The sequence below is a fragment of the Engystomops pustulosus genome, chromosome 6 (assembly GCF_040894005.1).
Source record: "Engystomops pustulosus chromosome 6, aEngPut4.maternal, whole genome shotgun sequence".
NCBI classification, from domain to species: domain Eukaryota; kingdom Metazoa; phylum Chordata; class Amphibia; order Anura; family Leptodactylidae; genus Engystomops; species Engystomops pustulosus.
This window is the reverse complement of record NC_092416.1, coordinates 29,077,761-29,102,077: the sequence shown is the minus strand read 5'-3', so window position 1 is coordinate 29,102,077 and position 24,317 is coordinate 29,077,761. Positions and strand designations below refer to the sequence as shown.

Here is a 24,317-nt window from a genome sequence, read left to right as displayed (position 1 = left end):
TTCTTTAAAGGAGAGACGAGCACTAAGCAGCGACTCTATACAGGAGAGCCAAGCACTATGCAGCGACTCTATACAGGAGAGCCGAGCACTAAGCAGCGACACTATACAGGAGAGCCGAGCACTAAGCAGCGACTCTATACAGGAGATCAGAGCACTAAGCAGCGACTCTATACAGGAGAGCCGAGCACTAAGCAGCGACTCTATACAGGAGAGCTGAGCACTAAGCAGCGACTCTATACAGGAGAGCCGAGCACTAAGCAGCGACTCTATACAGGAGAGCCGAGCACTAAGCAGCGACTCTATACAGGAGAACCGAGCACTAAGCAGCGACTCTATACAGGAGAGCCGAGCACTAAGCAGCGACTCTTTACAGGAGAGCTGAGCACTAAGCAGCGACTCTATACAGGAGAGCTGAGCACTAAGCAGCGACTCTATACAGGAGAGCCGAGCACAAAGCAGCGACTCTATACAGGAGAGCCGAGCACTAAGCAGCGACCCTATACAGGAGAGCCGAGCACTAAGCAGCGACTCTATACAGGAGAGCCGAGCACTAAGCAGCGACTCTATACAGGAGAGCCGAGCACTAAGCAGCGACTCTATACAGGAGAACCGAGCACTAAGCAGCGACTCTATACAGGAGAGCCGAGCACTAAGCAGCGACTCTATACAGGAGAGCCGAGCACTAAGTAGCGACTCTATACAGGAGAGCCGAGCACTAAGCAGCGACTCTATACAGGAGAGCCGAGCACTAAGCAGCGACTCTATACAGGAGAGCCGAGCACTAAGCAGCGACTCTATACAGGAGAGCCGAGCACTAAGCAGCGACTCTATACAGGAGAGCCGAGCACTAAGCAGCGACTCTATACAGGAGAGCTGAGCACTAAGCAGCGACTCTATACAGGAGAGCCGAGCACTAAGCAGCGACTCTATACAGGAGAGCCGAGCACTAAGCAGCGACTCTTTACAGGAGAGCTGAGCACTAAGCAGCGACTCTATACAGGAGAGCCGAGCACTAAGCAGCGACTCTATACAGGAGAGCCGAGCACTAAGCAGCGACTCTATACAGGAGAGCTGAGCACTAAGCAGCGACTCTATACAGGAGAGCTGAGCACTAAGCAGCGACTCTATACAGGAGAGAAGAGCACTAATCAGCGACTCTATACAGGAGAACCGAGCACTAAGCAGCGACTCTATACAGGAGAACCGAGCACTAAGCAGCGACTCTATACAGGAGAACCGAGCACTAAGCAGCGACTCTATACAGGAGAACCGAGCACTAAGCAGCGACTCTATACAGGAGAGCCGAGCACTAAGCAGCGACTCTATACAGGAGATCAGAGCACTAAGCAGCGACTCTATACAGGAGAGCCGAGCACTAAGCAGCGACTCTATACAGGAGAGCTGAGCACTAAGCAGCGACTCTATACAGGAGAGCCGAGCACTAAGCAGCGACTCTATACAGGAGATCAGAGCACTAAGCAGCGACTCTATACAGGAGAGCTGAGCACTAAGCAGCGACTCTATACAGGAGAGCCGAGCACTAAGCAGCGACTCTATACAGGAGAGCCGTGCACTAAGCAGCGACTCTATACAGGAGAGCTGAGCACTAAGCAGCGACTCTATACAGGAGAGCCGAGCACTAAGCAGCGACTCTATACAGGAGAGCTGAGCACTAAGCAGCGACTCTATACAGGAGAGCCGAGCACTAAGCAGCGACTCTATACAGGAGAGCCGAGCACTATGCAGTGACTCTGTACAGGAGAGCCGAGCACTAAGCAGCAACTCAGTATTGTGTGTAAAGTACAAGGATAAGAGAGAAGTCCTTGTATTAACCACATTACATGGGCACACCACCACCCCTGTACCAGTACAGAAACCCCAAGCTGGACTGTATATTGGATTACAAAAGGTACATGGGAGGGGTGGATTTGTCGGACCAGGTATTTCAGCCATATAACGCATTGCAGAAGTCAATGGTGTAGTACAAGAAGCTGGTTGTGCACATCATGCAGATAGCACTATATAATGCTTACATGTTACGTGTTCCCAGAGGGGAACTTTCCTGGAATTTCAAGAGGTTGTAGTCAAGCAGTTGATGTTTAGAGACCAGGAAGGGGGGAGTGCTAGTATGTCTGGAAGCGATGCCACATCACGCATTGTACCAGGGCAGGGCCGGCGCTATGGGTAGGCAAAGTGGGCCCCCTGAAAGAGGAGAATCTCTTATTTCAAATGAATCTTGAATTTTGTCTCTAGGTGCCCTGGATCCAGATATATACAGGTTTAAAGTGAGAATATCAGGTGCGATTTTTATATATAAAAATCACTCCCGATGGCAGTTTAACAGTTAATATCTCAGTTTTCCTGAAACTTAGAAACACAAGTTTAGATTCATATAAAAGAGGAGACTCTCCTCTTTCATAGGAAAAAAGAAGTGGGGTTCTATGTGTCACAGAGCCAGAGATACAGGCCCCTGAAATGCCCCCCCCCCCCTCCAGATTCTTAACCATCAGTCTACAGGGAGAATTTGCTGCACACAGGAGCTGCTGCACCTTGCAGATAATGGAAATATTCACTTTATATGTAACTACATTTTGATAAGGAATAATATCAACTAATGTTTATGTTTTTAACCCTTCCCTATGAAGAACTACCTAAGAACACACTTTCTCTCTTATTGTCTTTTATTTTTTTTGCGAAAAGTGACTGATACAATGAACATTCGATCCTCTTTGTCTAATGTCGCTATTATATATTAACACCACGACCCAGAACATGTCCATAAAGCCATATGTAACACCAAAAACACTCACATGTTCTGGAATAAAGTTTTTATTTCCCACCATCCTCCATTATTTACACCTATGTTATGATGTTCTCACTCTCATTCTTACAAAGGGTTCTGTTATTGTGCGGATAATACAATGGTGCACATCTAAACGTGACTTTTATTATCTCATTAGCTGGGTTTATGGATATATAGTTATTTATTTGGGTCACCATTGTGTAAGGGATCATACAATGATACATCTGTGTGAAGCTCAGTGCAATTTTCTGCAAAAAATAGTTTGGTGTTCCCTGTGGATTTAACGTTCCCTTTGCTGCATATTTTGGTGAATATACTCAAGTGAGGTCTGTATGATCTCCTCACATCTTACTGTTTTAGGAAAGTATGTTTTCTTTATATAAGTATTCTGGATTTGTACATATTTTAGTGGATTTGTAGTAATTTTAATGTTAATTGCTAAATGCATCGCCTGGTTGTCTGCTTTCAAAATTCTATAGGTTTCATGACGCCTTTACTCGGTTTTTTTTGCAATATTTTGCAGGTTGGGACGGTCTTAAACTTTCTAGGTGAAAAGCAGATATCTAGTTATTACAGTTTTAGTGATGATATGATCATTTATTCTAGAACTAACGCTGTTTTGGACATGTGCTGTGCGGCAAAACAGCAGTTGACATCCACATGTCAGGTATTGCCGTACTCGGAAGAAGCACGCCCAAAATTTTGGTATTTATATTTACAGTTTAGCAGAGGTATGCACTGAGACTATACAAATCTGCACTGCAAAAATCCTACTGTTTATTGGTATAGGAGACGTGTGGGGTTATTAGGTCTTTTGAACTGTCCTGCTCCAACCGATATAGCAGGATTTCTTGAGAGATTTTTTTTCACTATTTGAATACGTTGTTTTGTGGCTTTTTGTGGAGCTCTGGATTTTAAGAAACATAGTAAAAGTTAAGTTTTAACATTTTTCACTTGTGCTGTTAATATATGTATATTTACCTCAAATTCTTTCTAAATATGTACATTTTAGGGGTAAATGAGAATATTCTTTTGAAATTTAAAAATTTCCAATCCATTTTGTTTGATTCCTGAGAAAGAATTAAAGGGTTAACAGACTTTCCAGAACGTTGATTTGAATAGTTTGAGATGTTATGTTCTCCTGCTCCTCCACGGGTTCCACCGGCTCCTCTTTGGGTCCCCCCCATGCGGCCGGCATCACAAAGGAACCCAAAGAGGAACCTGAAGACACGGAGATGGACCCGGAGCAGCCAAAGCGAGAAGAGAAGGGGGCGTTGGAAAGGTCAGTACAGTGTTAATTTTTTATAGACCTGAGTATAAGCGGAATTAGGGTTTTTCAGCAAACTCGGCTTATACTCGAGTCTACACGGTAAAACTAATTGTGGACATACATAGAAGACAAATGGCAAAAGGTTTCTACAAAAATTTGTGGTATAGCTGTGTAATTGAAAATTGTAATTTAAAAAAAAAAATTCCTAAAATATTGGACTTTTACCCCCCCCCCCCAAAAAAAATAAAAGATCAGTGAAAATATACTACTAACATAAACTACAATGTCTCACGAGAAAACAAACAATCTCAAAATCACAGGGATATGTTAAAGTGTTGATAAGTTATTAACACAGGAATACAAACTGGCTGTGTCCTTAAGGGGTTAAAAAAAAATCTACCATCAAAATCTATCATGACCAAACAGGGACGCTTACTCATAGATCCAGGCACCTTGATGGTGGTAATCTTCTTATCTGTGTCATCCAAGGCCTGCTGCTAATGGGCCAGAAGGGCTCTGGGGTGCGTTACCCTCTGTGCTCCGGCTTTTAAACTGTCCTACCCCCCTCCGCTTCTGCTCCCTCTGCCTGATGTAATCTCACGGCAGAAGAGGATGTTTCAGCACACAGTGGGAGGGGCAAGTGCTCATGTACAGTGTAACAGCCTGTGAAGCTACAGCACAAAGGGGCTCTGGTAACACCCCTGAGCGCTTATGTCTCATTAGCATAATTTTACAAGTTGATTTTAGGAAGGAGGCGGCCATGGATAACAAATATAAGTTTACCACACTCACGTGCCTGATGGTAGATTTCCTTTGAGTATTACAGTGTTATGTATTGTGTAATCATGTCTTTGAGTTATGTAGTTGCAGCAGGACTGTGAAATATGAATTTATATTCAACAATTGTAGTGTGACCTCACAATTCTGAGCTTTCTGTGGCCAATGTTAAGTATGGTCTCTGTAGATCTGTGTAGTCAGACCTTTGTGGATCTAGTTGCAGCAGGACTGGGAAATATGGATTTATATTCCAGGATTGTATAAAGGGGGGGGGGGGGTTACCTCACACTGCTTTTCTCTTAGTTCTCTGCATTGAAGTGCTGTAATGCTCCTCCCCTCTGATCTCAGTAAAATCTGCAGCAGGCTTCAGGTTGAATAGAGCTTTTTCTTAGGAGAGGGGAGGGTTAATGGAGCTGTTCAGAGCACAGCAGTGTGAGGACTTGTTTAGGTACAGTCCTGGAATAAAGATACATTTTTCACAGTCCTGCTGCTACTAACAACATGCATAAGATTACACAGATCTCCAATTACAATACCTAACACAAAAACTGCAGCGACAGGAAGCCTCCTCCATCTGGGTATGAAATGTATCTACATTTTTTTATATTTTAATCTTATCTTTTTATGTATGAAAACAAATCTTCAAGTTCATGAGAAAATGGGCAGAGAAGAGCAAGGATAGAGGCTGCAGGGGGAAGAGGCAGCACTTGAGGCTGGTGTCATATTACAGATAATAAAAGATACATTTTTCACAGTCCTGCTGCTACTAACAACATACATAAAAGGTAAGATTACACAGATCTCCAGGGACAATACCTAACACTGCTGACAGTACTGCATGCTCACACCCGCTGGCACAATCCCTTTAAATGAGATCCAGGCAATGGCTGAGAACAGAAATCAAACCTGCGCATTGTAAAAGAGACAAGAGGCCACCATCATCATCCTCTCTATGTACATTGTGGCCGCTCTTCTTACACACACATTAAAAAATAATATTTATTGAATGCATACATCGGGCGCTGGTACAGGCCATAAGTTATCACAAAGTACAGCTCAAATGTCAAAATCCTGTGAAATGCAGTGGGAGCTCCTTGGCCGAGTTCAATCCATGGGCCGAGGCTGCACGTCTGTCCCATCTCGCTGGCGAAAGAGAAGCTCGTTGGATTGGACCACCTGCTCGGCGTGCCACGTGGTCTGTGCATTGTACTGCTGATAAAGGTCTGTGTCTGCCTGAAACATGACCAGCGCCTGCGCCGTGTGCATCCGGACGTGCTCCGCCAGGCTGTTGGCATCCAGGAACTTTTCTCCGCAGGAATCACAGGCGTACAGGATCTGTGTGTTCGGGTCTGGAAGAGAGAGACTGGAGTTAGGACACAAATCACAAGGAAGGGGTTCGCTGCCCGCCAATGAGGACATCTGATATGTGGAGACTTTCAGTAACAATTTCTGCCCCCACATGACAAGTGCACCCCCTGCTGGTGGTAGTTACCTGCTTCCTGCACCTGCTTCACAGCTTTGGAGATCTCCGCTTTTAACGCTTCTGTTTCATCAGCTGTGACCGAGGCCGAGATGGGAACCACTGGAAGAAAAGGAGCAAAGCTTAGACATCAAGTCCTCCTTCTCTGACAGCTCAAATGAACCAAATTAAGGGTTCCTCGGGCTCTATGGTTTTAAAAGGGATTCCTTAGTTTACATTGGCGCGTGGCAAGGGGTGTATGGAGAGGGCTCTTGGGCTAAGCCCTCTCCATACATAATGGTGTTTGTTGCATATTGCAGCAAACACCCACCGTTAACAACCGCGATTGGTGCTGGCATCAATAGTCTGTGTTAACCCCTTACATACTGATGGCGTCTGAAGTGACACTCCACCTGCAGCATCACACCTGACTCAAAAGGTAAAATTTGACTCTTCTCTGAACATTTGCAAACAACTTTGGAGGAGATTTTTTTTCACATATATAAGGGATTTCATTCCCTACCTGGGAGCTGGTAGTTTAATGGAGTAAAATCTGATGTCAAGTTGGGGAGTAATTTAGAAAGCCGCTTGTCCTCTTCCCTTTGAAATGTATGTGCATTTGAGGCCGAGCTTAATTCATGTTTCTAGGACTGTAATCTTTCTTATGTGTCTGGGAGCATAAGTCATGGTGGCATTACAGCCCCTGGCACATACTTATAGCTGGCATCAGAATAAGCAGTCAGGAAAGCCTAATACTTCCATCATACACATCCTATCACTTCTGTATAAAATCTATATGTAATGGGTGACTCACCTGTCAGCTCTGTAACTCCTGTATTGTCAATGTCCTCTGTAGCCAGTGTCACCATCTCATCAGGTGCTACGGTTACAATGTTGATCTCTTCTTCGTCTATTTCCCCTTCTTCTCTGTCCACCATTTTCATGCCGGCTCTGCCCTTGTGAACGGTTTTCACATGAGAACGCAGGTTGTCGACGCGATTGAACCCGCGGCCACACTTGTCGCACAGGTAAGGCTTCTCCCCTGTACAATATGATAATGTTACTGCCACCGTGTTCATCAAGTGCTTATATACCCGTCAAGCAGAGAAGGTCCTCACCCGTATGGATAATGACGTGTTTTGTCAGGTCTCCCACGTTCACAAAAGCCTTGTTACAGACGTTACACTTGTGCGGCCGGATGTTATCGTGGTGACGGATGTGATTGGCCAGCTGGCTGGACTGAACAAACCTAATGGAGAGAAGACTGGTTAGATCAGCAGGTGAGGTAGCCAGGACCACCACACGTTCTCTTCCAAGACTCACCTCTTTCCACAGCGCTCACAGACATACGGCTTCTCCCCCGTGTGCTGGCGGACATGCGCTATCAAGGAGCTGGCCTGCGTGAACGCCTTTCCGCATATTACACACAGACACGGCTTCTCTCCTGCACAACACAGTGTTACGTTACAGTAGCAAAACAAGCACACAGTAATGTACAGATTGTAAACAGCGAGGGTGTAGCATTACCGGTGTGGGTCCGCACGTGCCGCTGCAATGCCCCAGGATCCGCAAATTTCCTCTTGCAATGGACACAGACATAGGGTTTCTCCCCACTGTGGATGCGCAGATGTCTCTTCAGGTTTCCTGTGGGATAGAAGTAACAATTGGGGGGTCAGATCACCCTGATGTGGGTGGGCAGATCTTAGTAACATAACCCTTCACCACTCAGCTCCTTACCTGAGGTGGTAAACTGCTTCCCGCACTCTCTGCACTTCAGGGGTCCGTCAGCAATGTGGATTTTAAGGTGAGCTTTCAGATTCCCGAGCTGTAGAGAAAGCCAAAGAACAGGGGACATGGTATCTGCTCCCCTGCCCCACACACCAGGCTCATTTACTCACTGACAACATCGCTCCCACCTGGTTAAACTTCTTGTCGCAGTGTGGACACTTGTGCTCCTTGTTGGTGTCGTGAGTCTCCAGGTGCCGCATCTTGGAGGTGGGATCAGAGAACGGCCGGTTGCAGTACTCGCACATATAGGGCTTCTCTCCGCTGTGGACCAGTTGGTGCCTCTTGAGGTTGCCCGATGTTGTGAAGAGTTTGCTGCACACCTTGCAGTAGTAGTTGGTCTCTCCGATGTGACGCTTCTTGTGGAGATTGAGCAGGCTGACCAGACGGTAACTCTTCCCACAGTCGTCACAGCCGTGGGGCTTTAATGGGCTAAATACAAGAGAAGAGGTAACACTTATACAATCATCCTACCACCTTCCATCCACAGGAGGACATCCCATGCCACCCACCTGTGCGTCTTCTCATGCGCTTTGCAGGCCGCAGGGTCAGAGAATGCTTTGTCGCACTCGTGACAGCGATACGGTTTCTCACCCGTGTGGATCCGAACGTGTCGCGTGTAGTTCCCTGTGTGGGTAAATTCCTTGCTGCAATACTGGAACAAAAGACACGTCCATAAATGACAAAAAGAGCACATCTTCAGGAGCATACAGCTTAAAGGGGTTGTCCATTTTCATTATTGATATTGTGCGAGTAATGAAGAGTTTGCCAACTTTTCAATCTAATTTATGAATAAATTCCGTTCTAGATCTATGTTTACTTTCTATGTCTAGAAACCGGTCCTTAGTCATGTGATGTCACACAAATGCATGGCTCTGTTCATGTGATGTCACATAGGTACACGGCTCATTATATATCCCTAGTCATGTGATGTCACCCAGGCGCACATCTCGTTATATCCCTGGTCATGTGACGTCACACAGGTGCACAATATTTCACCTCTAATTAGGCTCTGGTATAACGAGCCGTACACCTGTGTGACATCACATGACCAGGGACAGGTTTCTATCCATAGGAAATAAGAATTGATGCTCGCGAAAAGTATATTGGAAATTTGTAGAACTTTTCTTGACCCAAACTACATCAATTATTTGCTAAAAGTGGACAACCACTCAAATATTATTGCTGCTGAATTGACATGAAGCTCCTGTGTTTGCTTTAAAAAAAAGAGAGGTTCTGCAGCAGCTGAGGTTTTTATTATAGGGTATAGTGTTAGAAAATATTCTACCTCATGCAGCAGACTAATAAATGGAGTAGCAGTGCTGTACGGTGCACCCTCACTCACCTCACACACATGAGTTGTTGAGCTGTACGGTCGGGACTCGGTACGGTCTGTGTAGTTTGTGGCTCCTGAGCGCAGTTGTCTCTGGGGTCCTGGCATGTCGTCGGAAGATTTTGCTGCACTCTCATCACTGTCGTCTCCATTATCTTCCTGATCATCATCTGCAGTCTCATGCTCTGGCCCCTGAATCGGGGGACACAGGTCCTCGCTAACTTCTTCTGGGAGTGGAGTAGTGGTCTGTTCTAGTGAAGAGTCACTACCAGCAGCCTGGTCACTGGGCAGCTCCTCATCCGGGGCCTGAGACTCCTCCATCGGGACATCTTCAGTCTTCTCCTGAGCAGTTGGGGACCAGGCAGCAGAAGATAATAAATCGCCCAACTTCACTGCTCTGTCATCAGCATCTGTTGCCGTGGAGAGAAGCCCTCTTATAAAGATGTCATGGGAAGGGAGCACTATGGATCTACTGCGGTAGGTTAGTTAAACTGTCTCCCTAAAAAGAGCGCCACCCTTCTCTCTGACGGAGTGTGTGGCAACCTTGTGGTTGGATGGATTTTCAGGATAGGCACAGAATTTAGCACCAACACATGACAGCCCTCACCTGCCTCTGTGTTCATCAGCGATGGCTCCTCCTCAGGCTGCGGCTCCGCTCCACTCACCTCCTCAGATCGCACTTTACCAATTTCACCCCCTGCAAGTACAATTGAAAATAAACTTTCCGCAGCTTTTCTAAGAGGGTATCCACTTATCTGAATACTCTGTGGTCTTACCCTCTTGACGGGCTCCATCTGCTGCTTCACCCAGCGGGTACACAGTGGTGGTGGCGTTGCTCGTCTCCAGCTCACTCTCCCCCTCTACGGCCGGAGGGGAGTAAGTGGCAATATCTACAGGAGAGGAGGGCAAGACTGATGAGTACACGCACAATCTACCCACAGGCTGGACGCCGGCAGCCCACAGCTACCCACTACCTTGTCCGGATGTGAGGGGTCCTATGCTGTGTGGTCCCGGGGTGGAGGTTATACTCAGAGACTTCAGGGCTGTGCACGCATTCACAATCTCCTGCATCTGCAGAAATCCGGCCACAGCCAAGACGTCTTCCACATTCTCCCGAGTCAGATTCAGCCGCGCCGTGTACATGAATTCCAGCACCTGACCCAGACCTGAGACAGAAGAGACGACCTTAGAGAAGATCTACACTGCACCAGGCAAGATCCTAATACGCAGATGACTAACACATAACATTTACCAAATCTCTGCTTACTGACAGTGAATGTAAACATTCACAATTTACTTTCAAAGACTGACCTGGTGCTTCTCAGAGCTGAGGGTTTGTTACTCTTTGCACTATATTAACACATCAGCCCACATGTCTCTCTCTTGTCCTTGGTATGATAGCTCTCAACAGCACTAATACAGTGTAACAAACCCTCAGCTGTGTAAACCTACAAGGCAGATTATCAGCAGTACTGACAGAAAGCATCAGAATTAAAAGACAGAGGTGCAGCTTTTAACCCTGCGCGCTCCACACTTTGTATTTATGACACAGTGGGATGGTGAGACAGGTGAGCTGCGCTTTCATTTAACAGAATTCTGGAGTATAAACAAGATTTTGGTACATTTACATTTGGTGCCGCTAGGTGATATTACGGATTGCATTTTGCAACATTCACTGTATTGGAGAAGTTTGTGCTACTTTAAGGCCGTGGGTTTTGTTACAATGTTTCTATTTGTTTATGTGTGTAAATAATAAGATTTCTGATTACTGGTGAACCTGGTGCTGTGTGCGTCACATGTAGCCGCAGTGTGTTTGTCACCAGCCGCGTAGCAGCGATGCGTTCCTTACCTGCTGCGTTGCTGATGTCCAGGTGAACCACGTCTTTCTGCTCCACGAACAGCATGCGGAAGTACTGGCTGCAGGCCGCGAGCACTGCCTTGTGCGCTTTAAAATCTATGCCGTCCACCACAAAGGTGCAGTCACACAGGAGGCCCAGCTGTCGCTGCTGGTTCAGCTGCTCCAGGACGAGCTGACTGTGCTGAGGGAAATCCATGGCTGAACACAACAGAGATATAGGTCATGTGGGGGAGGGGCACAAAATAGAGTGTAAGCTTATATGTATGAGACAATATACACCGTATGTTACATGACACAGGCTGACGGGCATCATATACACTGGGGATCACATGACACAAGGGGGAGGGGCACCCCATACACCTCAGATCACATGACACAAGGGGGAGGGGCACCCCATACACCTCAGATCACATGACACAAGGGGGAGGGGCACCCCATACACCTCAGATCACATGACACAAGGGGGAGGGGCACCCCATACACCTCAGATCACATGACACAAGGGGGAGGGGCACCCCATACACCTCAGATCACATGACACAAGGGGGAGGGGCACCATATACAATTGGGATCACATTACACGAGGGGGAGGGGCACCATATACAATTGGGATCACATTACACGAGGGGGAGGAGCATCCTATACACCTGAGATCACATGACACATAAGGAGGTGCATCCTATACACCTGAGATCACATGACACATAAGGAGGTGCATCCTATACACCTGAGATCACATGACACATAAGGAGGTGCATTATATACACCTGAGATCACATGACACATAAGGAGGTGCATTATATACACCTGAGATCACATGACACATAAGGAGGTGCATTATATACACCTGAGATCACATGACACATAAGGAGGTGCATTATATACACCTGAGATCACATGACACATAAGGAGGTGCATTATATACACCTGAGATCACATGACACATAAGGAGGTGCATTATATACACCTGAGATCACATGACACATAAGGAGGTGCATTATATACACCTGAGATCACATGACACATAAGGAGGTGCATTATATACACCTGAGATCACATGACACATAAGGAGGTGCATTATATACACCTGAGATCACATGACACATAAGGAGGTGCATTATATACACCTGAGATCACATGACACAAGGGGGAGGAGCACCCTATACACCACAGATCACATGACACAAGGGGGAGGAGCACCCTATACACCTCAGATCACATGACACAAGGGGGAGGAGCACCCTATACACCTCAGATACATGACACAAGGGGGAGGGGCACCCTATACACCTGAGGTCACATGACACAAGGGGGAGGGGCATCCTATACTCCTGAGATCACATGACAAAGGGGGAGGTTAGCTCTGACATCACAGAATGGATGAGGTATATGACATACAGGTGATGTGACGTTATATATAAAGACGAGGCAGATGAGACACAAATGACGTCATGGCCGTGGCTCTGCTCTCACACATGGCCGTTCACACTGACATGTCCGCCGCAGTCACACACCTGGAGGCAGGACGAGGCACAGAGATGCGCCGTCACCACACACACCGACCCTCCCGGTACCTGCCATCCCTGAGCCGCGGAGAAATCACATCCTATAGCGGAGACTACAGCCGGACAAAGGGCGCCGCCATCTTGGAGAAGGTCGGAAGTCAAAAGCTTAAAGCTCGGCGCACTTCCGTATACGTCATCGTACGTCATCACCGGGATGTTACCTTACCTCGCCGCCATATTTGTTCTTGGATTGCCCTTATCCTCCTGAAGAATAAAGGATTCTTAATGGCGATTATTGGTGGAACAGATAACTAATGCACCTAACAAGTCATCTACAATATAATGCATGATACTGTACCCTTGTATCTAATCCCATCATGTGTGATACTGTCTGCTGAACCGAGTATCTAATAATCTCATCATGTGTGATACTGTCTGCAGAACCGAGTATCTAATATCATCATGTGTGATACTGTCTGCTGAACCGAGTATCTAATATCATCATGTGTGATACTGTCTGCTGAACCGAGTATCTAATATCATCATGTGTGATACTGTCTGCTGAACCGAGTATCTAATCCTATCACGTGTGATACTGTCTGCTTAACCGAGTATCTAATCCCATCATGTGTGATACTGTCTGCAGAACCGAGTATCTAATATCATCATGTGTGATACTGTCTGCTGAACCGAGTATCTAATATCATCATGTGTGATACTGTCTGCTGAACCGAGTATCTAATCCCATCACGTGTGATACTGTCTGCTGAACCGAGTATCTAATCCTATCACGTGTGATACTGTCTGCTTAACCGAGTATCTAATCCCATCACGTGTGATACTGTCTGCTTAACCGAGTATCTAATCCCATCACGTGTGATACTGTCTGCTGAACTGAGTATCTAATCCCATCACGTGTGATACTGTCTGCTGAACTGAGTATCTAATCCCATCATTTGTGATACTGTCTGCTGAACCGAGTATCTAATCCCATCATTTGTGATACTGTCTGCTGAACCGAGTATCTAATCCCATCATGTGTGATACTGTCTGCTGAACCGAGTATCTAATCCCATCATGTGTGATACTGTCTGCTGAATCTTTTTATCTAATCCTATCACACTTCTTTTGAGCTGTGTATCCAATCATATAATGTGTGATACAGTCTGTTGAACCTTTGTAACTAATCCTATCATGTGTAATATGGTTTGCTGGACCAATGTATCTAATTCTATCACGTGTGATACTGTCTGCTGAACCGAGTATCTAATCCTATCATGTGTGATACTGTCTGCTGAACCGAGTATCTAATCCCATCACGTGTGATACTGTCTGCTGAACCGAGTATCTAATCCCATCACGTGTGATACTGTCTGCTGAACCGAGTATCTAATCCCATCACGTGTGATACTGTCTGCTGAACCGAGTATCTAATCCCATCACGTGTGATACTGTCTGCTGAACCGAGTATCTAATCCCATCACGTGTGATACTGTCTGCTGAACCGAGTATCTAATCCCATCACGTGTGATACTGTCTGCTGAACCGAGTATCTAATCCCATCACGTGTGATACTGTCTGCTGAACCGAGTATCTAATCCCATCACGTGTGATACTGTCTGCTGAACCGAGTATCTAATCCCATCACGTGTGATACTGCCTGCTGAACCGAGTATCTAATCCCATCACGTGTGATACTGTCTGCTGAACCGAGTATCTAATCCCATCACGTGTGATACTGTCTGCTGAACCGAGTATCTAATCCCATCACGTGTGATACTGTCTGCTGAACCGAGTATCTAATCCCATCACGTGTGATACTGTCTGCTGAACCGAGTATCTAATCCCATCACGTGTGATACTGTCTGCTGAACCGAGTATCTAATCCCATCACGTGTGATACTGTCTGCTGAACCGAGTATCTAATCCCATCACGTGTGATACTGTCTGCAGAACCGAGTATCTAATATCATCATGTGTGATACTGTCTGCAGAACCGAGTATCTAATATCATCATGTGTGATACTGTCTGCTGAACTGAGTATCTAATCCTATCATGTGTGATACTGTCTGCTGAACCGAGTATCTAATCCCATCACGTGTGATACTGTCTGCTGAACCGAGTATCTAATCCCATCACGTGTGATACTGTCTGCTGAACCGAGTATCTAATCCCATCACGTGTGATACTGTCTGCTGAACCGAGTATCTAATCCCATCACGTGTGATACTGTCTGCTGAACCGAGTATCTAATCCCATCACGTGTGATACTGTCTGCTGAACCGAGTATCTAATCCCATCACGTGTGATACTGTCTGCTGAACCGAGTATCTAATCCCATCACGTGTGATACTGTCTGCTGAACCGAGTATCTAATCCCATCACGTGTGATACTGTCTGCTGAACCGAGTATCTAATCCCATCACGTGTGATACTGTCTGCTGAACCGAGTATCTAATCCCATCACGTGTGATACTGTCTGCTGAATCTTTTTATCTAATCCTATCACACTTCTTTTGAGCTGTGTATCCAAACATATAATGTGTGATACTGTCTGTTGAACCTTTGTAACTAATCCTATCATGTGTAATATGGTTTGCTGGACCAATGTGTCTAATTCTATCACGTGTGATACTGTCTGCTGAACCGAGTATCTAATCCTATCATGTGTGATACTGTCTGCTGAACCGAGTATCTAATCCCATCACGTGTGATACTGTCTGCTGAACCGAGTATCTAATCCCATCACGTGTGATACTGTCTGCTGAACCGAGTATCTAATCCCATCACGTGTGATACTGTCTGCTGAATCTTTTTATCTAATCCTATCACACTTCTTTTGAGCTGTGTATCCAAACATATAATGTGTGATACTGTCTGTTGAACCTTTGTAACTAATCCTATCATGTGTAATATGGTTTGCTGGACCAATGTGTCTAATTCTATCACGTTTGATGTATTTAAGGGTGATTTTGATTCCATATTGAATCGGAATTGAAGCAAACAGGGGTGGGCCACAAACGTTCGCCTATGCATTTGTATGCAAACGTATGCAATCTGCATTCATCACCCAGTGTCCTACATTTGGACAATACAAGACCCCGGGTGCTGATCGCATGCGTCTGAATACAAATGCATATGTGATCAGCCGTGACCCAACCCTGTGCGTTTTGAGGCCGTTTGACATCTATAGAACCAAAAGACCCATGGTGCCATGTTACCCTCTTGTCCTGAGCATATGAGGTCCTCTCACCTGCCAGTAAAAAAAGACAGCGGCAGGACCAGGACCTGTTTCAAAATTTTTTGCTCTGTGCGTTGCGTTTTTGATGCATTCCACTGGCTTCAGCTTTGATCACATGCTGAGGTTACATTAAGTTTCCACTGCATCTTCTAAATGTGACGCGCAACGCATCGTGTGAATGTGCCCCCAGCATTCTACCATGTGTGACTGCTCAGCTGCTGTATCTAATCCAATCATGTGCAATACCCTCTACTGAGCCGCTGTATGTAGTCCATCATGTGTGATACTGTCTGTTCAGCCACTGTATCTAATTCTATCATGTTTAAAGCTGACTGCTCAGCTAATGTATCTAATCCTATCGTGTGATACTGACTGCATAGCCACTATCTAATTCTGTCATGTGTGATACTGACTGCTCAGCTAATGTATCTAATCCTATCGTGTGATACTGACTGCATAGCCACTATCTAATTCTGTCATGTGTGATACTGACTGCTCAGGTAATGTATCTAATCCTATCGTGTGATACTGACTGCTCAGCTAATGTATCTAATCCTATCGTGTGATACTGACTGCTCAGCTAATGTATCTAATCCTATCGTGTGATACTGACTGCATAGCCACTATCTAATTCTGTCATGTGTGATACTGACTGCTCAGGTAATGTATCTAATCCTATTGTATGATACTGACTGCATAGCCACTGTATCTACCCCTATGTTGTGTGATATTGTCTGCTAAGCTGCAGTATCTAATCCTTACATGTGTGATACAGCCTCCTGAGCTAGTGTATCTACTTCTTTCATGTGTGATACAGTCTCTGGCTCATTGTTCTGTTGTGAACTTTGACAGGAGTCCTCTCCGGATCAGAATGTCACCCGGCAGCCTCCCTCCCTCCTGTAGCTTCTCTTTCTGTTTATGATACAAATAAACCCATTGAGGCCCAGAGTTTACCTGGGAGATTACCTGTGCAGAGGTGAAGGACATCAATTAACCCTTGCAATACTGAAAGCGTGTCACTAGTGGAACAGGAGAGCGTCACATTTATCTTATTATCCTGTTTCTCCATTGTATAGATTCATGACATTTTTTCACCGTGATCAGAAATGTCGTTATCTGGAAGAACCTGCTCATCCTGAGAGTCCTGATTCACAAACAGAATTTTAGACGTCAAAGGAAGACTGACACATAAGTAACAGTAAGAAGGGGTGAATTATTGATTATAGATTTTTAATGTGGCGGTTACACCCTGCCATATATATACATATGTGTGTGTATATATAATATATATATATATATATATGTGTGTGTATATATATATATATATATATATATATATATATATTACACAGAATCTTGGCACACTACTTTGGATACAATGTTTTGGTGGATTTCTTCATATTCTGCAGCATATGAAGCGCATACATCCTCATTTTATAGACCCAAATGGTCTTGCATCAATGACCATGTACAGAGGATATGTTCACACACGGCAGATTTGTTGCATGGAGATGGGGGAGGGGCAGCTGCTGCTGGAGCTTACTCTCTAATGTCACGGAGCAGCTGTACACGGGGGAGGTGACTTGCTCCATTGTCACATTCTGTTGTCATTTCAAACACAAATGTTTCATTTTTAGGTAGAAAGAAGAACTGTCTGCCTGCGACCGGCTGCGGTGACAACAAGGCCTGTACCATCCTGGGAGACCCCCATCCCCCCTCCCATCCTCATCCGCCTGCTGATTGGAGCAATCCCTGGGAGCTGGTGGATAAAAGACAGGATAACCTGGGAAAATACAGACAATGTGCCTGAAATACAACCTGCAGGACACCGCCGGTAAGAGGGGATGGGCTGTGCTATTTGTTATAGCTCTGTATGTATATAATATGGGGAGGGGGTATGTACAAGTATATATTATAGTCCTGTATATACGATTATGGGGAGGGGCTCTGCACAGGTATATATTATAGTCCTCTATATATAATATGGGGAGGGGCTATGTACAGGTATATATTAAAGTTCTGTATATATGATTATGGGGAGGGGCTATGTACAGGTATATATTATAGTCCTGTATATATGATTATGGGGAGGAACTATGTGTATGTATATGTTATAGTCCTGTATATATGTGATTATGGAGAGGCACAAAGTGGAAGTATAATATAATAATACTGTATATGTTCTTATAAGAAAGTGACTATGTATAGATTATAGTCCTGTGTAGTGTGGGGAAGGGCCATGTGTAGGTATATATTGTAGTCTTGTATATATTATTATGGGGAGGGGCAATGTGTAGGTATATATTTGATTATGGGGAAGGGTATGTAAGGACTAATTTGCCATGCTTTGTGCAGTGCTGCGTAATCTGTAGGCGCTATATAAAAGAATTATTATTATATATTACAATCTTGTGATTATGTGGGAAGGAGCTCTGCATGCAGGCCTATATACTTGGTCATGGGGATGGGTGTGTGATGTATATTGTACATGATGTATATTATACATTATAATTCTATATGTGATTATGGGGATGGTGCTGTGTGAGCAAAATAATACAGCACGCAAACAGAAACCTGGATTCTCTGCAGAGCTCAGCATGCAGTTATTTCCCAGACAGAACTGTAAATGATGAATACACAGGTGCGGCCGTCTAGACCTCCTCTCCTTTGTATAGTTAAAAAGACATCTTAGACTTCACATTTACAATCCAATGTAAATCATAAACAGACCCTGTAGTAGTTCCTTAGTCATGGTCTGAATAGACACTGAGTGTTGCCACAAGAGGGCATAGAAGTACTTCTCACCACCCGCTGTTTTATAACAATGCCGTCGGAGGCTACTTTTGGGTATTGTATCTCTTGGAGGGAGATTCTGCACCTCTATTACACATTGAAAGACATTTTCCCAGTTGGGTGCATCAGACAGTCTGGCTGTGCCCACACTTGCACTTGAATTGAATTGAGGCCTCAATGGCCCCTGTACAAAAGCAGTGCCCAAGCCTATTGTTATCCCTTATCTTATCATAGAGTCCCATTCTTATCCTTAACAGGCTATTCCTTATTGTTATCTATTAATCTATTATCATTCGCTCAGGGACATTTAATAGACAATAGGAAGATAACCACTTGCACCAATCTTGTTTCCGCCCCTGGGATACATTCCTGTAAACGGACATTTTTGTAAAAAAATGAAATAACATAAATTTAACTTTGTGCAATGAACCAGAAATTAGATCAAAATTGGACAAAAGGCTCCAGACTAATTTCTTCACTCATCCATTTGGTTTCAAACCACAAAGGCAAATGGGATCAAATAAAAGCAAATTGTGATGTCACAGACACATATAGAATGGGAAATATATATATTTTTTTAAATTTAGAATTATCTAAAATAAAAGGAGGAAATTCTACATTCATGAAGCCAATATAAGGAAACTAGTCAAAAACCGAGGCTGATTCTGTAACAGAATATAATATGGGGGAGCAGGTTGGCTTAGTGGGTAGCACTCCCGCCTTGCAGCGCTGTGGTTCTGGGTTCTAGTCCCAGGTCAACATCTGCAAAGCGTTTGTATGTTCTCTCCGTTCTTGCGTGGCTTTCCTCTGGGTCCTCCGGTTTCCTCCCACACTTCAAAACATGCGGACAGGGACCAATTTGTCATGATTTGCGCAGCGCTGCGTAATCTGTAGGCGCCATATAAATAAAGAATTATTATAATAGGGTAGTGTGAGATGGCACTGAACACAGTAACACATAAACCAACATATATACTGTATTGTGTCTTAATTTAATTACATCATAAAAGCAAAAACCTCAAACAAGTGTTACCTGTCCACACAGTGAAACTCACGTCTAGGCTGAATACAAACCAGAGATCACATATTTACTAAAAACAAAGTATTAGGTCGCCCTTCTTATAGCAGATTATTGTACAGGTGCTCTGGTTTAATCTTTTAGCCCCAGCAATCCTTCCTCCCATAATATTTGTTCATCAGTGAGCGACCTATCGCCCCCTACTGGTGTGGTGATCTGAGGAGCCATCGCATATATGATAATCCGTTACCCCTAGTTGTGATAGCATCATTGATGGGATGAGCTGGGACATTAGATTCTGCAACCTATGAGGATCAAGGGCCCCCAAAACACCATATAGACCCTGTATCCTTCATCCCCAATCATATCTTATCTTGTATGCTGGTGGAGGTGTGTATTGTGGACACTGCGGGTGGAGGTTCTGTTTGTGTATATATATTATAGTCCATTGTGATTAGAGGAGTGACTGTGCACAGGACTCGGGGTGACCCTCCCTCATTGCTTTTTCTCTTTCTCTTGTAGATTGTGTAAGCAGACAGCGTGAAGCAGCCATGTCTCTCTACCACCACACCTTCCTCATAGACTGTGATACAGGGGTGTGCGTCTGTCTTACTGGAGCCCCACAACCTCGCTATGTGCGCACATCACCTCCCCCCTCGTCCCAGACCCCTACGGCTGCCCCTAGCAGACGCCTCTTCAGGACCTGCCTCACCAGCTGTATGAAGGAGCAGAGACCCGACGCACCCTCCCAGGACCTTGGTGCCAGCCCTCAGATGGATAAGATCTATGTAAAACAGGAGACCTCAACAGGGCACCTGCCCAAGACAATGCAGAAGGCAGGGGGCAGATTTCTGCAGGACAGGTTGAAACGATGGATTCGAAGGTTGGCGTCCTGTGTGCGTTCAAATAAACCATAACGGACTGGTTATCCACGTAAACAAACGGACATCATTGGTGACAAGGACCCTAAAATGGTGCAGGACACTTAGAGCAACCTATCAGATTGCTGCTTTTATTCTCTTAGCTGCACTCAGCCTTTACCCAGTGCTGCATCATAGCAAGTAAACGCCTGCACAGAGAGACCTTACATCCCACTTGAGACCCAATCACAGCGGGATTATAACTCTGGAGTTTCAGCAAATAAAATGTAAATGATAAAAAAATTGTCTCCTTTTTTTTTTAATTGATATTGAGTGTGAGGGCAAGACAGCGGGAAACTTGTCCATCTACTCCTCACCATGTTCTCTGTCTCCTCTCAGCATGTCATGTGACCAGGGCAAAATCGCCACAGGTCCATTAGTCTTCTAACATTGGCTAATTATACATCATGCATATATCTGATCACATGAAATCACAGCAGCCTCCATGGACTTCTATTCCTCGCCACCCTTCATGGAAGCTGCTGTGATTTCATATGATCAGATGTATTCATGGGGTGGACGTTCTAGTTGTAACATGACCTTAGAGGATGTCATCCTGGGTATATGACTTTAACTTCCCAATGGGCCCAAATTCAAGGATTGTAGTTTTTTTTTATCACATAATGTATTCTCACACAGCTTATAGAGCACCTTGGCTTTGCTCTGTGTAAAAGTGGTAGCAGTCTTCTAGCTGAAAACCCTAATAAACCCTATTAAAAAAATTTTTATTAGCCCAACTTATAAGCATTAAAAATAATAAGAAAGAAATCTTAGAAGCCAATCACTTTTTCAACATTCACACTGAAGTCAGTGTAGCAAATATATACCAGCATTAAATATACCAAACACATAAATGTATACCAGCATTAGATTTACTGAACAGGTAAATATATACTAGCAATGAATAAACTGCATATTAATATATACCTGCAATTAATAAGCCACACATGTAAATGTATATATTAATGATTAATAATATTGTACACACAATTATATACAACCAATGTATATACCTCCTGCAAAAATATATACCAGAAAGTTATATATCACACATATATATATATATATATATATATATATATATATATATATATATATACCAGAATTGAACACAACATATTACCAGTAATTAATATACTGCTTCCATAAATATATAACAGCAATGAATACTCTGCACCAGTAAATGTATTTCCTTAATATGTTTTCAGATTTTGCCTATTTTGCATGCTTTTGTTGGTTTTTAGTCAGGAATTCGCAACATCTTAGGTGTATATACTGTAAACCTGAAACAAAGTAATAATACAAACATCATAAATGTTATGAGCAACATTGCACACTCCCTGAGATGTAAGAGACACCAAAATTCAATATTGGCTAACGCTTCTGCCCCCTAGTGTCAAGATGTAATGAACTGCAGCTTGTCATCTCTCATTTGAGATGCAAGGTAGAATTAATTCTATTATTCTCTGTTATCAACCATGTCAGGTAGCAGTGAGTCTGACTGCAGAATTGGTAAGGTAGTCAGTTATGTCCAGACAGAGAAAGGCTAAATTGTAGGATCCTTGCTCTCTGTTATCAGCCATTGTGGTGTGTAAAGAGGCTCCAATGTCATTCACTGGGATGAAGTAGTGTAGAAAGCTCCAGGGGAACTACTATATATCTAATATATCTTCCCAAGACATCTTATTTCATGTGTGTGCCTGGTATCAGCAACCCCTCTGATAATGTAAGAGTTTGCAGCAGCCAGTGGTAGGTATTGTCCTTGGAGATCTGTGTAATCATACATCTGTGTAAGTTGTTGGTAGCAGCAGGACTGTGAAAAAATGCTTTTATATTCCAGGATTGTAGATTCTCCAAGGGCAATGGGGGTGCATCCTCACACTGCTGTGCACTTAACGCTCTGCACGGAAGTGCTCCACAGCCCTTTATCTCTGATCTAAGTAAAAAGCTGCAGCAGGATTCTTGTTGAATGCTGCAGCAGACACTCATAGGGGAGGTAATGTAAAGCAGCTCAATGTAGAGAGCAAAGAGCACAGCAGTGTGAGGTTTCTTATACGGTCACATGAACCTTATCCAACATAAATGTTTTATGTCCTCAACGTGTTCCATCTCATCACTGTCACAAAGTGTCCCTGAACCCCCAAAATAACTCAGGAGCGGGGGCAGGGGATCAGCACTAACAGTGTCTGGATCCAGGGAAAGTTCCTAATTTGGGGTGTGAATCATCCTCTGTTCTCTCATCGCCCCTTGTGAAATGAGATCTGGATGTCCAGGGACAGCTGGGCACCGCACAAAACCTTCTATGTTAGGTCTGCAGTCTCCAATATGGGAGCAAACTGATAATATCACAATGATAGTCACTAACTGCCCCAAATATTCCCAGACTTCCCAGGTGGTTCTCAGAGACTGTATCCAACATTATAAGCTTAGATACACACAGCTGTATTAAGCAACTAAGCATATAATATTAGACATGACAAATTTATTTGCACCTTTTATCACATATAGGGATTAGATACAGTATCTCAGCAGACAGTATCCCACAGAAAGGCTTAGCTATAGCAGACGGCATTGCACATGATGGTGTTAGATTCGGTATCTCAGCAGACAGTATCACACGTGACAGGTTCAGATACAGCAGTCCGCAAGGCTTTTATACAGTAGCTTAGCAGGTTAGTATCACATATGTATAAATTATTTACAGCGGCTCAGAGGACTGTATCACACATAAAGGCTTAGATACTTGGTGGGTTTCGATGAAATAAAAATCATATCATACATGGACGGCCTAGATATAGGAGATTGCAAGATAATAGCATTAGATATAATATCACACAAAATAGGATTAGATACATGACTTTGCTGGTTGTATCAGACGTGTAAGCATTAGATACACATAATAGGACTGCATACATGACACAGCAGGCTGTATCACACATGATAGGGTTAGATACATGATGCAAACAGGCGGTATCACACATAACAGGATTCAATACATGACTCTTCAGACAGTACGTAACAAAATAGAATTAGATACATAACTCAGTACACTCTATCAAACATGGTAGGATAAGATGCATCACTCAGCAGAGAATATTATCAATGATAGGATTGGATACATAGTTCAGCAGACAGTATCACACACGATGGGATTAGATACACAGCTCAGCAGACAGTATCACGCATCATGATAGGATTTGGTAGATGAAACATAAAACAGTATCACACATAATAGGATTAGATACATGACTTGACAGACTGTATAACACATGGTAGGATTATACACATCTCAACAGAGAGTATCCTACGTGATAAGATTAGATACAGACAGTATCACATATAAAAGGCTCAGATATTAATCTTATAAGATTTTACACTTAAATTACTATAATTTAAAGTTTTTCATATGTGTTTGTTCATTGCTGTCACTTTAAGTTAAGCCCTGTCATCCCTATAGATAATTTCATAGCGGGATTATTCTGGGATGATATAAATGTGATATTATTGTGACTTCTCCCGGTTTCTTGCCGCCCTGTGAAGGTGACTTTGGTCAT

The 24,317-nt window shown here is 44.0% G+C and overlaps 1 protein-coding gene and 1 long non-coding RNA gene across 3 annotated transcripts; one reads left to right on the top strand and one right to left on the bottom strand.

The window, feature by feature from the left end:
• Positions 1–5,835: 5,835 nt before the first annotated feature.
• Positions 5,836–12,995, bottom strand: ZBTB17 (zinc finger and BTB domain containing 17). Of its 2 annotated transcripts, none has more exons than XM_072155304.1 (15): positions 12,860–12,995; positions 11,277–11,483; positions 10,402–10,593; positions 10,204–10,317; positions 10,035–10,124; positions 9,440–9,837; positions 8,607–8,749; positions 8,226–8,526; positions 8,047–8,134; positions 7,837–7,953; positions 7,633–7,753; positions 7,428–7,558; positions 7,124–7,351; positions 6,343–6,432; positions 5,836–6,199 (listed from the first exon to the last, which is right to left on the bottom strand). In XM_072155304.1, exons 1-15 carry the CDS (start codon positions 12,864–12,866, stop codon positions 5,955–5,957), a joined length of 2,472 nt encoding a protein of 823 aa, XP_072011405.1. In that variant the 5' UTR covers positions 12,867–12,995; the 3' UTR covers positions 5,836–5,954. The 2 variants fall into 2 exon arrangements, with proteins under 2 accessions (XP_072011405.1, XP_072011404.1); XM_072155303.1 differs by having other exon boundaries at positions 12,800–12,959.
• A 3,609-nt stretch (positions 12,996–16,604) lies between these two features.
• On the top strand, positions 16,605–20,992 carry LOC140134747 (uncharacterized). Its single transcript, XR_011856397.1, has 4 exons — positions 16,605–17,008; positions 17,109–17,230; positions 17,670–17,866; positions 20,366–20,992. It is a non-coding gene; the product is annotated as an uncharacterized lncRNA (long non-coding RNA).
• The last annotated feature ends 3,325 nt before the right edge of the window (positions 20,993–24,317 follow it).